General features: G+C 34.7%; 1 protein-coding gene across 1 annotated transcript; it reads left to right on the plus strand.

Moving 5' to 3' along the window:
• The first annotated feature begins 5,636 nt into the window (after nt 1-5,636).
• LOC137577383 (uncharacterized) lies at nt 5,637-18,233 on the plus strand. The gene is made up of 4 exons (XM_068290826.1): nt 5,637-5,765; nt 5,828-5,995; nt 6,060-6,160; nt 18,092-18,233. The coding sequence occupies exons 1-4, from the start codon at nt 5,637-5,639 to the stop codon at nt 18,231-18,233; spliced, it is 540 nt and encodes a 179-aa protein (XP_068146927.1).
• Nucleotides 18,234-19,040: the final 807 nt, after the last annotated feature.

Genomic DNA, 19,040 nt, shown 5'->3' on the forward strand with positions numbered 1-19,040 from the left:
GAGTAGATGTTTTAGCTAGTTGTGACTCGGTGAGTTGGCATTCTTCGTAAATACATACTTTCTGCTGTCAGTTCGGTGCATGTCACATATTTTTGGAAATGGAAACTAAGATTTTTACTATATCAACTTATTCTAGATTCTTATAGAGAAATTTAAATTATCCTAAATCTAAGAGCGTTTTCATTTGCATCAATTCAATTTAAAAGTATTCCATTTCAAGTACTTTATTGCAACAATTCCAGACTAACTTCAATAAATCCACTGAATTATTTAGTTTTATCTTATTCCCTCCCAGCAGCGCCAAAAACTAACCCAAAATAAAGGAACAAAATAAACTTTGCTGCAATCTGAAACATTTTTCTTTTACATCTGTCGTCTTTTCCTCTGCTGTTACTGTTACTGTTGTTGATTTCTTTTCCGGGCATGTCCTTAAACCAATTTCCCATGCAATTGTCGCTACTGACATGAGAGACATAAAAAGATGTACACTACGAAAAAGAAAACCAAATTGGCCATTCTTATTGCTCTTAGGTGATTGTTTATTGTTAATCAAATTGCAGTAGTTAAGTCAAAGGAAATGGAAACAATAAAAAAGTTTTACTTTCATTATACGTAATCTTGCAAGAGAATGAGGCCAACTGATTCTCTCTTAAACTTTCTTAATAGGATTGGAAAACGTTTAAAGATCGATAATTTTGTTTTAGTAAACATGTCTTTCTTGATAAGAAGCACTCAAGGGAGACATATATAAATTATCCCCACTGGGAACTTTATCGATATGGATATATGGATATTCACTATTGATAAACGCAAGAGAAACGCTCATCTAATGAAATTTTTCTTTTTGGTTTTGGGTTTGTTTATGATGCGCATTGATAATATTTTTGCAAGTGTAGCATTCAGTTCATATGGAATCAGAAGCTATGCGTATATGAACCACTATTTCAGGGAGGTAAAGGGCCAAGTGATTCCATTGCGGTTTGACAGCATGATGGCATATCTGCTTCACATCGGTTTTAGCTCCTCTATACTCATCTGTACTCTTGTTGTTTTTTTTTTCTTTTTTTGGTGTACGAATGAGTGAGAGTTGGTTGGTTAGCTGGCAACGCCCCAACTATTTTCGTATGCGAAAATGCTAGTGACAAACTTGTCCAACGGAGCGGATGAGTTGAATGGCAATGCGGTTGTCTCTGTAATTGTCAAAATTTCCACACACACACACACACACACACAGACACCCGCGCACACATGTACATACATGCACACGCATTCCAACTCTTCGTTTGAGGGGAAAGTCTGAATTGGATGCGGGAAAAGTCAATGGGATAATTATGAACCAATGGCGTAGAGATAGACATACACAACAGTGCAGATGTGATTTAGCTTAGCCGAGCGGTACAAATGAGATTTATTCAAATTTTACCAATTTCATGTGTCTTTATTGGTTTTTCCATTCGGAAAATGACGTTCCCCCCTGTTGCGAGAGGAAAAACAATTACAAGGTTGATTTTCCTTCCTGTGGCTAAAATATCCCATTCGTTGCCACATAAAAAATCCATATAGTTACAAGTGGCTTGCATGTTACCAGCGAATTAATAAACCACATAACCACTCAGAGAGAGTGAGTGGTGCACACCCAAGGGCAGGCTACACGCAACATGATATCTATAGCCACACCTCCCCCGAAACCCTGCTGATGTGCGTACATCTGCTGTTGCTTCTGGCTCATTCCACTTTTGGACCAAGGACTAATGAGTGAACATAAAACCAAACTGTGATTTTCCTTTACCATTTTCCTTTTCCCCATACTTTTTTTCTTTGCCAATTTATGCGCCTTGCAGGTTAATGATATGGATATATATACTCCATACTTATATATAAGTATATACCTACATATAAGTTTGGATGGGGCACTAATTATGCTCACATCGTGGAGGTCGGAGGTCAGGGTTTGCATTAGTTGTATTATTCTAATGAGTCAGACTACAAATTAATCGCATAAAAATGAGCAAACGTAATAAAACCAAATGAAGTGTGTGAGGGAACAAAATCGTTTTGGAAAATGTTGCAGCATTAACACTTTCTTGGTCCCTTGCATTTCTTTCTCACTCGCTCTCTGTCTCTCTCTCTCTTTGTCTCCCCTCCTTCTCACTTCGCTGTCAGGTAATTGAACCTTAATTTCCACACTTTAGCAATAATTGCAACCTCTTATTGCCTTCTTTAACCATTATGCCAGGCCAATTTCAACTGCAACAATTGTGAGTATAACAATCTTACACTTTACAAAAAGGATTTTGTAAATGGCAAGGACTTGAAGATACTCCGTACTTATGTGTATTTTAACGTAACTTGCTTTTGATAATCCTATGCCACATTTAACAGATCACTGAAATAATCTTTCTTTATTATTTTAATTTATGATAAAAATGGATTTATTTATATAGAATGAAAACCTTAATCAATTGAGCTGAGAGACTAAAAATTTTGAAAACTAACTGAATGCTAAAGCTTATTATGCCTAATATACCCTTCTAACATGCACAATGGGTATGAGAATGCAACACTTTCATTGCAAAAAGCTTTTAATTTTTAATAACAAGCAATTTAAATTGAAGTCGCCGCATTTCGAGAGCACGAGTCAATGTGCGGGAAATCCAGAACAGTTTTCACTTAATTTTCCCCATGTCATTACTTGAGTCAACATGCAATCAATTTGATATATTGTTTGGGTAAATGCAATAATGACAGAGTGAGAAAGGGAGAGAGAGAGAGAAGAAAGGGCTTGGAAAATCCATTCGTGTGTAAAAACAAAATGCCAATTATGGCATTTTAAATTATGGCAATTAGAACAAATTAAATTATATCCAAATTGTTGTTCAAATCAAAATTGATGGAATATTAAGTGGATTAGCAAATCTACAAGTATTTTTTTTTTTGGTTCCCAATTATAATATTAATAACTTATTACCGCTAAAATACATTAGTAATTAAGTGTTGATTTGTGGAAAAGTTTAAGAATTTGACAAAATTTAAACGGTTGGAAAATTATCAGTGTTTAGTAAATTAAGTCTTAAGATCTTCAGATTTCTATCAAGTCATAAGCACTATCAGATGGCCTAACAAAGTCTTTTACTAATTTCAAATTACTACAAGATGTTTAACGTGACTTAACCTTTCTAACAACATTTATAAAACTTATTTACTAACTTGTGTTTAACAACTAAAAATGGTAGAAAATTTATTATTTTTATTTAGTTTCATAGTCTTGTTTTTTAATATGTCTCAATGCAACACTAATTTCTAAGTTGTTGGCCGTTTTAAAATTAGTTAATGCATCAGCAGGAATAGCTGAAACAAAAAGTGAAAGTAAGTAGTCCCATTTTGTTAACAAGTTGCCTAGCATTGAGAAAATCATTGTGCAATCAATTGAAAGCAAAGTATATGTTGCTCTGATTCTGAAAACGGTCAAAAGAATTATGATTTCTACCACAACAATGGGAAAATTCTGTTTGGAATTTTTGCTGTTGCTTTAGGAAAAAGTTGATCACGTAATTGATGATGATGTAATGTGCGTTGTGTGTGTCTGTGTGTGTGTTGTGTTGAGTTCAGCCAATTGCCAGTTTGGTGGTCAATTGGGAAAAGCCAGATGAGACGAACTGAGGAAAGAGAAGCTGTTCTGAGTGATTTTGCAATTAACACAAAAAGTTCGTCCCTCTCTTTACCTTAACTAGGTCTCTATGTTTGTGCGTGTAGTGTGGAGTGGAGTGGAGTGGAGGAAGAGTCGGCAGTCAGGTCAAAGTTGGTTCGGCACGTGGGATGTCATTTGGTTGCCTGACTGAATTTTGGCCTTTTTGGGTATTGTTCTTGTTGCTGGAATGGGACGTGACAATAAAGCGCCGAACCGTTAAACTATTGTGTACCATAAGGATTAATGACATTTACATAATTTGCTCATGTGTGAGTGCCAACGGGAGGAGAGTTTGTAGGACGGACAAGCACGCAGCTGGGAGATGACCCATCAGCGTGCAAACCAAAAACACAGCAAATGGGTAGGAGATGAGGGCAAATAGCAGCAGCAGAAGCAACAGCAGCATTTGGGCATTTCGCACGAACAGCTGCTGCAACATGATTGAGCTTTCAATTTGCTAGTCGAAACTAGAACCACAAACCCATCGAACCAGCCACCTACCCATTGACCAATCCAACGATCCTTGCCCCATTGCTCTGAAAATTCAACCATCAAACTGCTGATTTTGAAATTATATTTTTGATGGAAATTTAAAGGGGCAATGATTTTAAAAGACTTTGCTTAAATTTAATTATTTGTATTTGGAATTCAATTATTCTCCAAGTTGGCAATTGATTAGATTGAATCTTTAAATATTTATAGAGCAATCAATCACATATTGAATCGAATCAATACTTCTGCTTAAGAGGCAGAAGAGCGAGAAATTAAACATTTAGTTCTGACGTTCACTTTTGGGTCACTCAATTAAATGAGTGCACTCCTCATTGAAGCACTTGCAGCACTTTTGCCAATAAGGTAAAATCCTTCGATTACCCAGTGGAACTCACAGGAGAAGCCAAATGAGTGTGCAAAAAAAAAAAAAAATAATAATAGAGCGAGAGAGCACAAAGAGGAAACGTAAGAGCAGACTTTGCTGTCTATGGACCTGTCCTGCCAGTCCTCGTCCTGTTGCTGTTGTTGGTCAACGTCTTTGTTGCCTCTACTCCTTAAGTTGCCTTTTTGATTAAAAGGACATTGCAAAATAAAGTAGAGCAAAGTATGTGCTAACGATAAAATAGATGAAAAGAAAACACAAAAAAAAGAGGAATAAAAGTGGTTCAGGTATGTAATTGTTAAGTGCTCATTAGAAATGCTCGAGAATGAAGCAACGAACGAATCAGTGGGTGGAATATAAGCTCGAATGTTGCCGAAGTGCATTCTCAATTAAATAGAGCAAAATATTTTGGCTGCATCTGCTCTCTACCATTTCTCTGTAGGGCTCTAGTTCAATAAACTAGTAAATTTACGACTTAAACTAATAGCTTTTCGCTTATTCATTAAACCGTAGAAGCAAGATAAAGCAACAGTATTAACTAGAAGCCAAAAAAACATTCAACATGGTTGGAAAATGTATTCGAATATATTTTTCAACGTCTATTCCAGCATCTGAACCCAAAACCCCTTGAATGAAATGAGTATTTAAACAATATACTTAAGCAACAGTGAACATTACTTGCTGCTTTCATCAGTAGCACTCAACTTAGGTATAAGCTGCCGATGTCAAGGCAAAACAAGAAATAAAAAGGTTTATTTGAAAATGTATCCAAAAATTATTTCAAATCATACATGTCAGTCTTTATTTTTAGATAATTGAAAACAAGTAAGCCGACATGGTTGACCGCTTGAGTGCATAGCTAATGGACTACGAAAACTAGATATTTACTTCAGTTTCAATTGCCACTCGGATTCAAACGGTTGTTCAAATGAGTTTTAAATGTTTATTTTTCGTCATTATTATTTTTTTCGCATACCAAATTGTTCAGGTATTCAATTCAAATATCAATTTAACAGCATGCAAATGTCTTTAACAAACTTCTTATAGACTTCATCGCGAATCGAACTTACAAATATGAAATGCCTTGTATCCGACAGAACATTTATGGGCGTCGAATACTGTCGAATCAAATCTGTGAATCGCACATATAAGTATTTTTCCCTTAAATTTAATCTTTTTAAAGTACCAGTGGAAAATGCTACGGTAAGTTGGACGGGCTTAACTAAGACATCTTCAGAAAATTATAGTGAAAATCTATTTTTCAGGTTAACATTGTGCTTTACAAACGATTTAATGATTACAAACCATTCCTATACAATGTCACCATTGATACGTGCAGATTTCTAGCGTCTAGGAATAGAAACCCATTTTTTAATATATTATACGGCTTGTTTAGTCAGCAGTCTAATGCAAATCACTCATGTCCATATGACGTAAGTGCTTTGGTTTCAACTAATGTTTAAGCGGATTGAATATGTTTTTAATTACTTCCCACAGCACGATATCATTGTGGATAAGGTAACAGTTGATTTTCTGAATCACCATGTGGCAAGGTTTATTCCAATTCCTTCAGGGGACTATGCTGTATTCAGTAATTGGTATGCTTATGGAATTCATCGATGCGAAATCCGAATCTATGGGACGCTATCATAGAAGAATAAAGCAAAAATAATCACTACAAATGTTTTTCAAAGAATATTAAAAATAAAGCTTGTTTCAATTTATGTAACTCCCTATAGCTAGTGGAATCTAAGCCCTATTCAAACTACATTTTATTGAAATATTTTAATATGAAAGCATATCTCATATTAAATTCTTTGCAGACAGACAACTCAAATCAGATCGACTGAAATGTTAGTGCTCATTAAACAAATTTATCCCTTATAAAGACATAAACTCTTCAGTTTGCCTATTATAAAAATTTTTCAGATTTTAATATACCATTTTACCCCATGGGTAACTTGTATAAAAATAAATATTGAATATATTTGCCAAGCGCTCCGTTTACTTGTTTCCTGTTAGCAACAATATGTTTACCGCAAATGCTGAGCACCAAAAATAAACTTTCAAAACAACAAATTGCCATTTTGGTTTAAGCCAAATTGTTATCATCTGCCAAATCTAGGCAATTTAATAAAAAATAAAGACATTTGCCTCAATTTCATTCCCTCTCTCTTTGTCAAACCTGTTTTTTCTTTCAATCTCATGTGAGTGTGTGTGGGTTTTTTTACTTTTGCCCTAGTCGTTAGACAAATTTGTATATCTAAATCGTGATACATATCGAAAGCCACAATCGGTTGGCCTCAATTGAAGAGAGAAATGAAGGCATAGAAACAGAAAAGAATGAAAAGTAAGTAAAGCAAAAGCTTGAGGAAATGGATGCCTTGGGGCCTTGCAACACTTTCAACTCAATACTGGAATTAAATGAATAATGGCAAGGCCATGGCAGAAAATGTGTGAGAAGCCAGCAATTCCATCAGTTGATTGCCATTATCAACTCCTTGTGTTGTTGCTGTTGTTGTTCAGTTGCAGGTGAGGGGCACCATCCCAATAATGGTTTGCATCCACAATTCATTTGTTGATTGGAAAATGAGTTAACACTTAAGCAAATCATTTTCTGTTTTTCAACCCATCAACACATATACATTCATACATACACAACGAAAATTCAAAATGAAGTGAAGACTTAGTGCATTTACTACGAAGACAACTCCCTTAGGCATGGACACGTAACACATTGCGTATGAGCAATCTTCTTAATCTTGTTAGTGCATTGTTTAGCTTGTTTATTAGATCATCACAAAATATGCACTGAGAGAATTGATTCACGAACATGGTAGGGTTTATAAAGGTAGTTTGAATTAATTCTGAAATAATTGGCAAAAGGATAAAAATTGATGAGCGAATCAATGTCAGCAAGAACTTAATTCAGTTAGACTAGAGTGAAGAGAGATTGGTTTATAGATAATTAACTATGTATATTTATGATAGACAAATTAAGTCTTTGAAAGAAAATCAAACACCTGCAAATTGTTTGGAATGTATATTTTTCTCAGTGTAAAAATATAGACTTTTACTGCTTCTCGGTTCTGCATTCAGCAAGCGAATCAGTAGTGAGAGAATCAGAGAGGAATTGAAAGACCGACCCTCGTTGAGGTGGTAAAGAAAATTTGATTTTAAATTGGCAGAAAACCCAAACCAAAACCTAAAACCACTTCAGTCCAAGCCAAAAGAAAACTTCCATCTATTGAAGCCTGTTCGTTTCCTCTTCCATCACTCCATCCACCCCCCTCTTCCTGTACACACTCAATTTGCTGGCTAATTTAATATGCAGGTTGCAAAAACCCGAAACGAATAAGAAATCTACAGTCCGGAGTATCTAAGCAAGTTCACCCTGTCTCATGCCTTGTAATTGGATTTGAAAAGTTATTGTCTTTCAGGTTGTTGCATTTGAAATATCGAAAAACTTTTATTGTATAATCTTTCCCCCTCCCCATTTCAGCTTCCTGCCATCTTGCTTCTTCTGTCCACTTTGTATGCCTTTCGAAAGGGTTTTTGCTGTATGAGATATGCATGTTAAGCCATGTCTGACCAAGCGTAGAAAAGTTTTAAATGACTTTTGCTTACTTTTTTTCGGTATGGACAGACAAGAAAACACATTCTATTTGCACTCGTATAAAACAATAACTTTTGCCCATGTAAGTTTAGTTTAATTAAAAGAAAAAAACGATGCCGAAAAAAAAAGAATTGAGAATTGTCAACTTTTGCTTGGCAAGTTTTGCCAGTTGACAAAAACTATTTCAATTTATGTAACGTTGCACGTCTTGGTCTTTGGTCTTTGAGTTCGACTTGGACTTAGACTTGGGAGTTGCCCAACTGGAGCAGAGAAGAGAATTTTGTTGTGCAACTTCCTATTTGATAACAAATTTTCGTTAAATTTATTTAATTTAGATTTTAAAATTCATTTTCCTAACAACCTTTCACCTTTGCAATTATACGCAACAAAAACAACAAAAAATAACGAGCACAACAAGCGACAACAAAGTGAAAAACTCCTTCTTCATACTTGGCATAACTTGTCATCTACAGAAAATTACTTCATACATACAAACAAAATGGAAAAAAATGAGGAGAACTGAAAGGAGAATGAAAAAGAGAAGACAAGAATTTCCCCTTACACAAAAGTTTTATTTGGCCATCTTTTTTCCCTGTTGTTTACCTCAAATATATACACACACACACACACACACACACACACACACACACTTTTTCAAAAGAAGCATGAAAATGGTTCCTGCTGTGCCTCGTCAGACGACTATCAGGCTGATATCCTTTCTGCTGCTACTTTTTTTTCTTCGCCCTCGGTGTCTGAGTTTCAAGCTCAAACCGCCAACTGTTTGTTAAGCGTTTCTTTACTTTGTGGTTATGATACCCTCGGAACGGAGAGAATTATAGGACAATTATATTGTTATTGGTCTTTACTTAAATCTAACAACGATTAACCCTAGCAGTAGAACGGCAAACGAGATCTTCAGGTTACATTGACCAGTCATTACTGACATTAGGTTTAGCAGCACTTGATATTAAAAATTACCTTTCAAGTTTATGAAATGGAAATGAAACTCTATTTTGTATTTTCCCAAAAATCGTTTAAAATCTATGAAAAATATGTGCTTAATCCAAACACGCCGAAACTTTAGAACGAGTTACCAATGCAGCAAAATGGAAACGTTATAGAAAATAGTTTGACATTATGCATAATACAAAAGACACTTTATTCTTTAGTGTCTGGAGTGGAAAGTCCTAAAGCGGCTATTTTTAGTAGTATATCCACAGAGAGGGTAATTTAATAGTCTTTTTAGAGAGTAGGATATCTCCTTATTCTTTACTAAAATTTCACCGCACAATTTCCTGCCGCCACAAACACGCAGTCAAACACACATACATATGCACAGAATGTGGCGCATAGTGGCTTGTCATTATAACTCCGCCATATAAACGATTTTGTTGTTTTTCACTACCTTTAGCTAACTCTCTGTTTTAGAGCATGCATAATATTTATAATGAAAAATGTGCATAAGTTTCCCGTTCACTTGAACTGTTTTAAAAGTTAGTTGAACCTGCCGCTTCTTCCAGTGTAATTCCAAAACCGTTTGATAACGTTGGATGTACGTATGTGTGTGTATATGAGTGGGCGTGTGCTATCAGCTGCTTCCTGTTGTTAAGTTTCGACAAAAGTTAGAAACTTCAACACATCCTTTTGAATTTCTCTCCTCTTCTGTCTGTTTGTGAAGTAGGTTGCCAACTAACCGTGCAAATTTAATATCGAGCAACATTCCAATCAATTTTTCAGCTTATTGTTATGACCGAAATGAAAATGCATTGTCTATGCCATTTCTTTCGGTTCCTGGCTTATTTTCTTCTTTTTTTTGTGGAAACTGTGCTTCTAATCGGCTCGCAAAAACGTTCTGAATACATGGCAAACAGAAAAGCAGAGGAAACAAAACAAAGTGCATCAGTGGTTTTCCACTTGGTTTCCACTTCTGGTTTGTTGTTTTCCCATTTCTGTTGTTGCATCAAATTGTTAGTTTGTTTGTTTGTTTGTTTGCTCGAATGTTCCTTTTTTTTTTTTTTGGTTGTAGCCCCTCAAGGAGTTGCCTAATAACAATTCAATTTGCTCACAAGTGCCAAGAACCTTTGTTCGTTGCAGAGTTCACAGCCGAAACTGTTGCACACAGATGTTCTTCTTAAGAGTGAGTGCTCATACGTTCCGAAACAGGATTAAATCTCAATCTCTATTTTGGGAGATATTAAAGTGATGCAAGAATTAGGCAAACATTGCTTTAAATATTCGCAAATAAGCTAACGAAGTTCTTTAAAAACTATTTTATTTTGGTTATTCATTAAACAAGAAAATTTGTAAACGATAACCCAAAAAATATTGAAGACCTCTTTGTTTTTTTTTTTTTTTTTTTTTTTTGTTTTCCCTTTATTAAGCAATCAGTATACACATTAAAATCAAATGTAAACATTTTGCTTACAAGCAAAATGTAATTTTTTAATTTTCCTTTTAAACAATTTTTGCTCTTTACTTACCCTTTATTGGATTTTCTTTTTTCCTGCAACAAAAAAGAGAGAAAAAGAGCGAGAATTAGATAACTTAATAGGGGATTTACATTTTACACTTAGTATCTTTAACACTTTGCAGCAGACAAACAGACAGACAGACAATCATTCATCTAATGAAATTCCGGCCAAGTGTTTCCTTTAAAAAAGAATACATATAAAAACCTTTAAGTTCTCGGCTAGCTTGTTATTTTTTTTTTTTTTTTTGTATGTTGTTGGCATTCACAATGATGGTCCTTGTTGTCGTTGTTGCTGTTGTTGGCCATTTCAGATTACGTTTGTTGTGTAGTTTAGTTGGCAGCAACCGACACATGCCTACAGACATGGTCTTATAAATATACTTACATACATACATACATGTATATTTATAATAAAAAATCATACATGAGCGCACAGACAATGAGACAATAGATGAAGGCAGACAACAACAACAACAATTGCAAAAAATTGCTATAAGGATGTTTGAAATGAAAGCAAACGCCCATACCGACCCCACACAGAAAGCTTGTTTGGGAATTTTCACTGCATAGAGTCAGGGAGTCAGTGGCAGAGCTCAGAAGCCGTCATTAACTGCGTGCTTCTGTGTGTGCCTGTGTGTGGGAACACGTGTGAGTGTGTTTGTATTGGTAGAGTTATGTAAGCGAACACGGTAGGCACCAAAAGGGGTTAAAGTGCTGTGAGTTTACCCAAAAATATTCTCAACAAAAGACATCATTAGAATTGTATTTGTATTATGTGAAGTCCATATTGGTTTGGTTTAGTTTTATGTGCCAACAAATATATAGCCAACACATAACTTAAAGAAAATCTTTGCTTCTTCATCCAAAAAAAAAACTATTTTCAATATTGTAACCAATGATTCAAGACAAGTTTCTATAAAAGTCAACCTCAGCAAACCAAACTATGTAGATAAAAATTTGGTCAGTCCAATTATGTACATCCTATTTAGAATTTCAATCATATAGTGGTAGGTACAGATAGCCACATTGGCCTAAAACAATTTTAATAAGTAACTCCTGAAATGAGACAATTGCAATCTAAATTCTTGATAATAAGATTTTGTTGATATTTTTCCAGAACTCAATAACCATTAATTTTTTAATGCAGCATTTAAAAATTTTTAGTTTAAAACAAACTTAAACTTTAAACTTGATAAACAAACCGTTTAAATTTTATTTTGTTGAATTTTGTAATTTGAAAAGAATAAAATTAGCTAACTGTGATGAATGTGGGATTTTTTTTTGAAGTTTTTCGGCCTACGCCTATGATACCCGCACCTATACATACACACACACACATACAAATCTCTAAATACATATATATGTACATACATAGTCATGGCAACTGCACACCTCATCTAACCATTCATTGACATCATTTCGTATTGTAGATAACATTCAGCCAAATGCACAGAAGAAGAACTTCTCCCCGACCACGCCCCGGCATCCCTGCCACCCCCCGCAGTCGCACCAACTCACTATATCTCCCTTTTCTGTACCTTCGTCAGGCTGAGAGGCAGGCAGACAACAACAACAATTCCACCTTTTTGCCAAACGAACGATATAATGAAATTTTCGAAATATCCATGATGATTTGCGGTAGCCATGATTGTTGGCTAGAAAATGACTTCTTTCTCCTCCTCTTTCTCTGCCTCTTGTGTGTATATATTTTCGTCTGTATATGTGTGTAAACGTGTGTGGGTGTGTATTTCCTGGTTCCACACATCCGGTTTTGGTCTACAGTTAGTTTTGGACTATACAATACAAGTTTATACACATAGATTCTAAGTAGGCCAAACCAAAAGGCAAACTAACTGCTGACATTTCTTCTTTTCAGTTTCCGTTGAACCCCGAGTGAATAAAATGAAGAAATTATAGATAATAATGAGGTGGAAATTTAAGGTCATCTAATATGTATGCAATGTAAGAAAAGGTATTTGTTAAAATATGTATATAACCACCGCAGTATGTCTATCTCTTTCATATTATTCTAGAATGATCCGATCTGTGAATTGTAACGGACATTCTTTCATTTCTGCTTTACGTTCTTATTCTCGCTGCCTGCGCTGCAGCGAATATTCTTATGCATAAGTTTAGTCTCTAATAAACCTCTACTCGAATAGTATTATTGTATTATATTGACTTCAATTTAACATTGACTCAATTCACTACACAACTCATGTTTAAGAGCCGAATGAAAACCAAAGACTAGTAATAAAATAGGTCAGATCGTATCTGTCAGTGCAATTTTAATTTTCTACACCTTAGAGTCGGAACGATATATCGACTTTAAGCCATAAATAAACAAATGAATGAATTAAAGTGAAATACTTATTTTTTAGTGGGAGTCATTTTAATATTTTTAATTCCTTCAATCCATTTCCATTTGCTTTTTTTCAACTTTTTTCTAACTATTAGGATGTTTATTAATAATGAAGGCTTTTCTATCAATGGTTTCTAAAAGATATCTACATCATAGTGGTTACTTTCAATTACGTAATAAATAGAATTATTGCCAATAAGTCCCTAAAAAATTAAGGACTTTAAGTTGATTCTAACATACAGGCAGAGAGACCATCCTAGAGTTATTAACTTGGCTCTTTATGCTGATTAAGAACATATTTTAAGTCTGTAACATACAAACATCTGACTTATTTTAGAGTGAATTAAACCAACTAGTACTTAGAATACTGGTTTTATTTTTGATAACCGTAGTTGTCTATTCACTCGTATAAATATTCTTAAATCCTTTTTTTTTTTTTAACACTCCAAAGACATTTTTGCAATTACATTTATGTTACGGTTATGGTAAGCCCTTATTTTTTGGTTTATATTGAATTGCACTCTCGATGACATAAATGCTACTTATCTCTATGTATTTCAACTTGATGACAACAGCAACAACAACGACAAAAATATAAAAACTAAATGGACAAAAATGCACACAACGGACTATTCTCAATATCGCCTAGTCCTTGTCGGCGACAGACTTTACGTTCTTCTCTTCATCCTCGACTCGGTGTAGTAATCCGAAACGTGTTTTTAATGGCATTTTTCCATGCATTTATCGTTTTGTGGATGTAAATTCAAACTGGCAGCACAATAATTTTATTATTTATGATCATGATGATAAAAACGAAGATGATGTTGATGTTGACTACGATGATGATGATGATGATGATGCAGAGACTTGACTACTGCTAAAAAGTTGTAACAAAATTATTTTATTGTAAATTTTGTGGAACGAATGAATATTATGTATGAATGTATGTAACATAGCATGTGGAATGGAAATGGTTGAACATGGTGAGAAGTTTTTGTCGGTTTTTCCATGCAATCATAAATTTTTGTGTGCCATGCAAAATAACGTAATAACATTAAATATGCAAATGCCTTTTGTCAGCCAGACCGAACCAGACCAGAACAGGAACCTCAGCAACCCTACTACATGCATTTACTCATAGTGAAAATCAACAGGAAAATCATACATACATATATGTATGTCTAAAGAAATTTGGTATAAATTCAATGAACAGAAAACTTTGATTTTTTTTCCGTGAAGGTAAAATGTTCTTTCCTCCAAATCCATAAATAAAAATTAATTAATTAAAAAACTCGCCATTTCTTAATTCAATTTTGCGAGACTTCAAGAATTTTTTTTACATTTTTACCCTACTTTTATGTTTTTCTAGTTTGTCGGTTAGTCAACTTCGCACATTTATTTATATTTTCATTCATTCGTTCACAGACTGAGTTCCTATAGCTTTTTTTTTTGAATTTTTTTTTTTATAGTTTGTGCCGCCATTCAGAAACGTCATGCCGCCGTCGACTTTATTGCATACCCTCACTCAAATATTATGGAGGGCAAGACACACACACGCACACGCAGAGAAAGACACACAATTTGCAATTTGCATAAAGTGAAAATGATGCACATTTCTGTTTTTCCTACGACAATTTGCCTTTATTGATTTTTCTTTGATTTTCTTCACTCACAGATTCACAGTTCACATTCACTTCAGTTCCGACTCGTGCTCAAGCAGCTCACTTCGAAGTTCTCTATGCATTTTCGAGATGGCGAAGCGAATGAAGAAGGAAGAAACTTGTGGGGCACACTACTTTTACATACATATGTTTTGAATGACGTTGAGTGCTGCTATGCAAACATTTTCTAACGAACACTTAGTGCAAATAGATTGGAAAGGCGAACGAACACAAATAAAAGTTTAAAAGAATGTGTGAGCTCGTGTGTGTGTGTGTATATGTAGAGATACATTTGTGTGCTGAAACTTGCAGTCCTCGCCTTCTCAATACAGATTTTATACATTCGTTTCTTAACATTTTTATTGCATGCCAATTACTTCTTATTTTATACATTCCTCCTTGGCTTCTACTGCATTGCCAACACAATCACAGTATGCAGTAGCAGCATTTTCAATTTCATTAAAATTCCAAAACAATTACATTTAAGTTGACATTATAGTAAAGCCAGGAAAAAGAATTTTCCTATTGCCACAGGCTTGGTTTATTTGCATATCAAATTATAAAATTCGCAAACCCTAAAATGATTATGGCCAGATGGCAAGTGATTGACTCTAATTTAAGAAAAGATTTATCAAAATCTTATGTAATACATAAAGACTTAAAACCGACTGGCCTTAGAGCCGACTTTAGTGATTATTAACCTGTTATAAAAAATTATGGAAATGAGTAACCATAAAAGTCAATTAAAGTAAGTGGGTTTTCACTTGGTGACACCAATAAAAAAAGATATACAAATTGATACAAAAAGAAAATTAAATTAATGAATGAACTGAACTGAATTGATTAAGGCAATTTTTCCAATTTTTTTCTTTTATCGAAATCATTTAGTTTTGACATACAACACATAAACGAGGAACAGTTGGAATTAAAAGTTGACTATAGTCAAAATACCAATTGAAAACAAATTAGTCGTCGCAGTTGGCGATAGGCTTTGTGTGATCCATTTGGTTGACCTCTATTCTCCAAACTACCCAATACGATCTATGATTTTCAGTCATTCGTTCTCCGCTACAGAATTTTTATTTTTAAATATTGAAAATATAAGTGAATGATGAGTTTTCCCTTCTACTAATTAGTTTCTTCATTTCCACTCAACCAGAGACTGTATTTACTTATTTTTTTCCCTAATTGAAGAAAGTTTTAGTCATAACTTATATAAAATATAAGGTGGAGCATCAATAAAGTATATTAGTCAACAACCCAAGTTTTTGAGCATTTCCTTACCCCCTCCCTTGGGATGAGAAAGTTGCTCAAGAGAGAGGATTTATTCACGTTTATCCAACCATGTGAGACAGTTGAAGAAAGAGTAAGTGAGAGTTCTAATAAGATTACAAACAACTTTTAGCAGCAATTAAAAATGAAACAACAACAAAAAAATTCTAGCTAACTTGCTAAGCTCAAAAGAGTTGCGTTGCAGTAAAGTTTTCTCACACAGTTTTCCCAACAAGCTGTTCTCTATCTTTCGAGCAGGAGTTATCATTTCCCACGCTCAGCTGCTGTTTACATTTCATTCAGGTCCAGGAACTTGGGCAAGTTAAGTTTGCAAATATTACTGAAAATTTGTTGTTGGCGTTGTTACTTTTGTTGTATTCCAAAAACGCACATATTGGTCAATAAAGTTGGTTGCAAAATATTTTACCACGCCCAAAACTCCAATCTTTTGGCCAACAGCACAAGCATACCGCATACATAACTTTTGCACTTTACCTATCAGAAGGGAAAAACTTGTACTTGTATAACATAGCTTTTGCCTTTCCCTTGGTCCTACCACCACATCCTTTTCGCTAACGTGCCATTTTGACTTTGATCTGCAGCTGTAGTTGTTGTGGGTACACGTTGTTCATTTTGGTTGCCAGTTTTGGTACTTTTATACCCAAAAGAATAAAACAGTATAATAAAGTCACTTGGAATTTATATCTAAAAGATTTAAAAAGTAACCACTTTTCTGTCTCGTCGTCGCTAAATATTTTTAATACATTTATTATTTACTTAGTTAAATCACGTTGGAAAAATCAACTATGTACATTAGGAAAATATTTCTTTTATACTCTATTTACATATTTTAGAAAAGCATTTCTAAAATTTTTATAAATTTTATTCTAATCTATGATAAATCAGTTTAATTTTTGTATACACTTTCTTTTTAAGCGAGAAGAGTTCAAGAGTATTTTAAAGTCGGTATTTTAAAAATAGTAGGTACTGAAGTTTAAGCTTTGTAATGGTTTTTAGTTTTTTGGTGCTGGATATTTTGGGGAAACTTTTAATTGATTCAATCGCCTGTGAATATTTTCTGCTGCATGTAAGCCAAATAGCTCAACTGTCACACTTGCCATTTCATGTTCCATTTGGCATTTCTCTCTCTGTCTGCTCTACATTCTCTCTCCCTTGCCATTTACTTTTGCACTGTGCTCCCTGCTTGACTGCGAAATTAGTTTGGGGATTAAATTTGTAGTTTAATAGGATTGCTCATTAGGTAGCATTTCGGTTGCCAGTATTGACCTAGAATATTTTGGTCAGTAATAGCTAACCCCAACCGGGATCTCATTCCAGCTAACTTGAAAATTCGAGCTACGGACGTGTGTATGTGTATGGACAACACATATACATATAAATGTATCTATGCAAAACAGCATGTTTCCTTGCCCTAAATGGACTTTCCTCATTAGTTGAAAATGGAAATTGAGGAATTGAATCGAAGTGTATCAGAATGTTGGTCACAAGCAAACTAAAATTCGTTCAACCTCACCAATGTGAACCGGTAGCTTAATTTAACTTAGCTTGGTCTCTACTCCCAGCCTAAATATTTGAAAATATTAAGTCGAACCCTTTGGAATTTTATTTATTAATTAGTAGGGAAAACTTCAATGTAATATCTGAGTTCACAGGTACCTACAGTTGATCGGCTATAATGTTTAACAAGTTGTTAGTGAAATATGTTCATAAGCACACATTCTAGAAGCTCTTTTAATCAGATACTGACATTTTGAAAATTTAAGGAGGATATAATTTTATTCTCAAGTATTTTTGCGCTTTTAAGATGCTTTGAAGTATGAGACTTTTGCGTGAAAGTAAACTATACCTCTCTATTACCCCCTTTGGGGGCTGTGTTGTAACGGCAATATGTCGCGAGTTGCATGTCGCTGCCGACTCTGTAACTGTATCTTATATGAAGCATCATCATTTATTTATGCGTGGCACAGCGTTTCGTTGTATGGCTGTCACGTCGCGTCTTGACGAAGGGAAAAAGGAGAGACAGCAGCATAGCCATGGATGCAATCCAAAAAGGGATGACAACACCTGACAAGATTCCTTTTCAACGGGCTAGATTTCGCATGGATGTTATGCTATTGGTGGTGGCAGTGGTGTTGGTGTTAATAACACGTCAACAGCCACCAAACACAAAGAGCACATCAAGTATACACCACGTTACACCATGATACCTCCTGCCCACGACGACGGCGACGACGATGATGAAGAAGGCAGACAGCAGAAGTGCAGCTAAACGCACTTTATGGCCCAACATTGTGCTATTACCTGCTGCTGCTGCTGCTCTTGCAATTCCTGCTTGGGCCATGGCAAATTGCAATTAATTAATTGAAGTGCTTGAGCTGACTTGGGCTGCTGAGATGCTGCTGCGGATGTTGCAGTCACCGCGTGTTGCCTATTAATGACTGCGGCATACACATACATTTAAACATCCATGAAAGATCCATCTTATTTATGTGTCTTAATAGTGGCCTCATCAGACACACACAAACAGGCACATCGTGTCACATTAAACATGACAGAAACTGAAAGAAATTTTCTTTTGAATAAAAATCTTAATGAAGGCAAATTACACGAAATAAATTTTGCTTCATTCATTTGCTATGGGATATTATGGAAATGTTCATTATGTTATACAAAAGATAATAATCTATATCTCCGACCTTCGATCCGCCTATTTATGGTTTTTTATATTTGAAATTATTTCTTTACTTTAGTTAATCAACGGTAAAACTAAATGGAGTGCTAGCCCGAATTAAAAACTATTAAGAAGGAAAAATAAGGCTAACTCAATACCAATACTGAAAATTTCATTGCAGTACTATTAAATGACTACACTTGTTTTCAATTGATACTTCAAAACTATAAACTTTAAACTACTTTCAAAGACTTTCGTATAAACGTAGTAAAATCATCACCATGTGCCACTCTTTTGGTTGACTTCACTGTATTATCACAAGATTCAAAAGATAAGCCCTTAAAAAAGAGAGACATTCAGGGTATAAAGAATTCATTACGCCTCAATATCATTTTTCCTTTCACT

Source organism: Drosophila tropicalis, unplaced genomic scaffold, assembly GCF_018151085.1.
Source record: "Drosophila tropicalis isolate 14030-0801.00 unplaced genomic scaffold, ASM1815108v1 contig_1187, whole genome shotgun sequence".
Classification (NCBI taxonomy): Eukaryota; Metazoa; Arthropoda; class Insecta; order Diptera; family Drosophilidae; genus Drosophila; species Drosophila tropicalis.

Bases quoted from the DNA above. Each gene is read 5' to 3' on its own strand.
- LOC137577383 (XM_068290826.1), top strand. From the start codon at position 5,637: ATGAAATGCCTTGTATCCGACAGAACATTTATGGGCGTCGAATACTGT. The intron at 5,996-6,059 runs GTAAGTGCTTTG...TACTTCCCACAG, and splicing joins ATCACTCATGTCCATATGAC to CACGATATCATTGTGGATAA. The intron at 6,161-18,091 runs GTATGCTTATGG...TGGTGGTGGCAG, and splicing joins TATGCTGTATTCAGTAATTG to TGGTGTTGGTGTTAATAACA.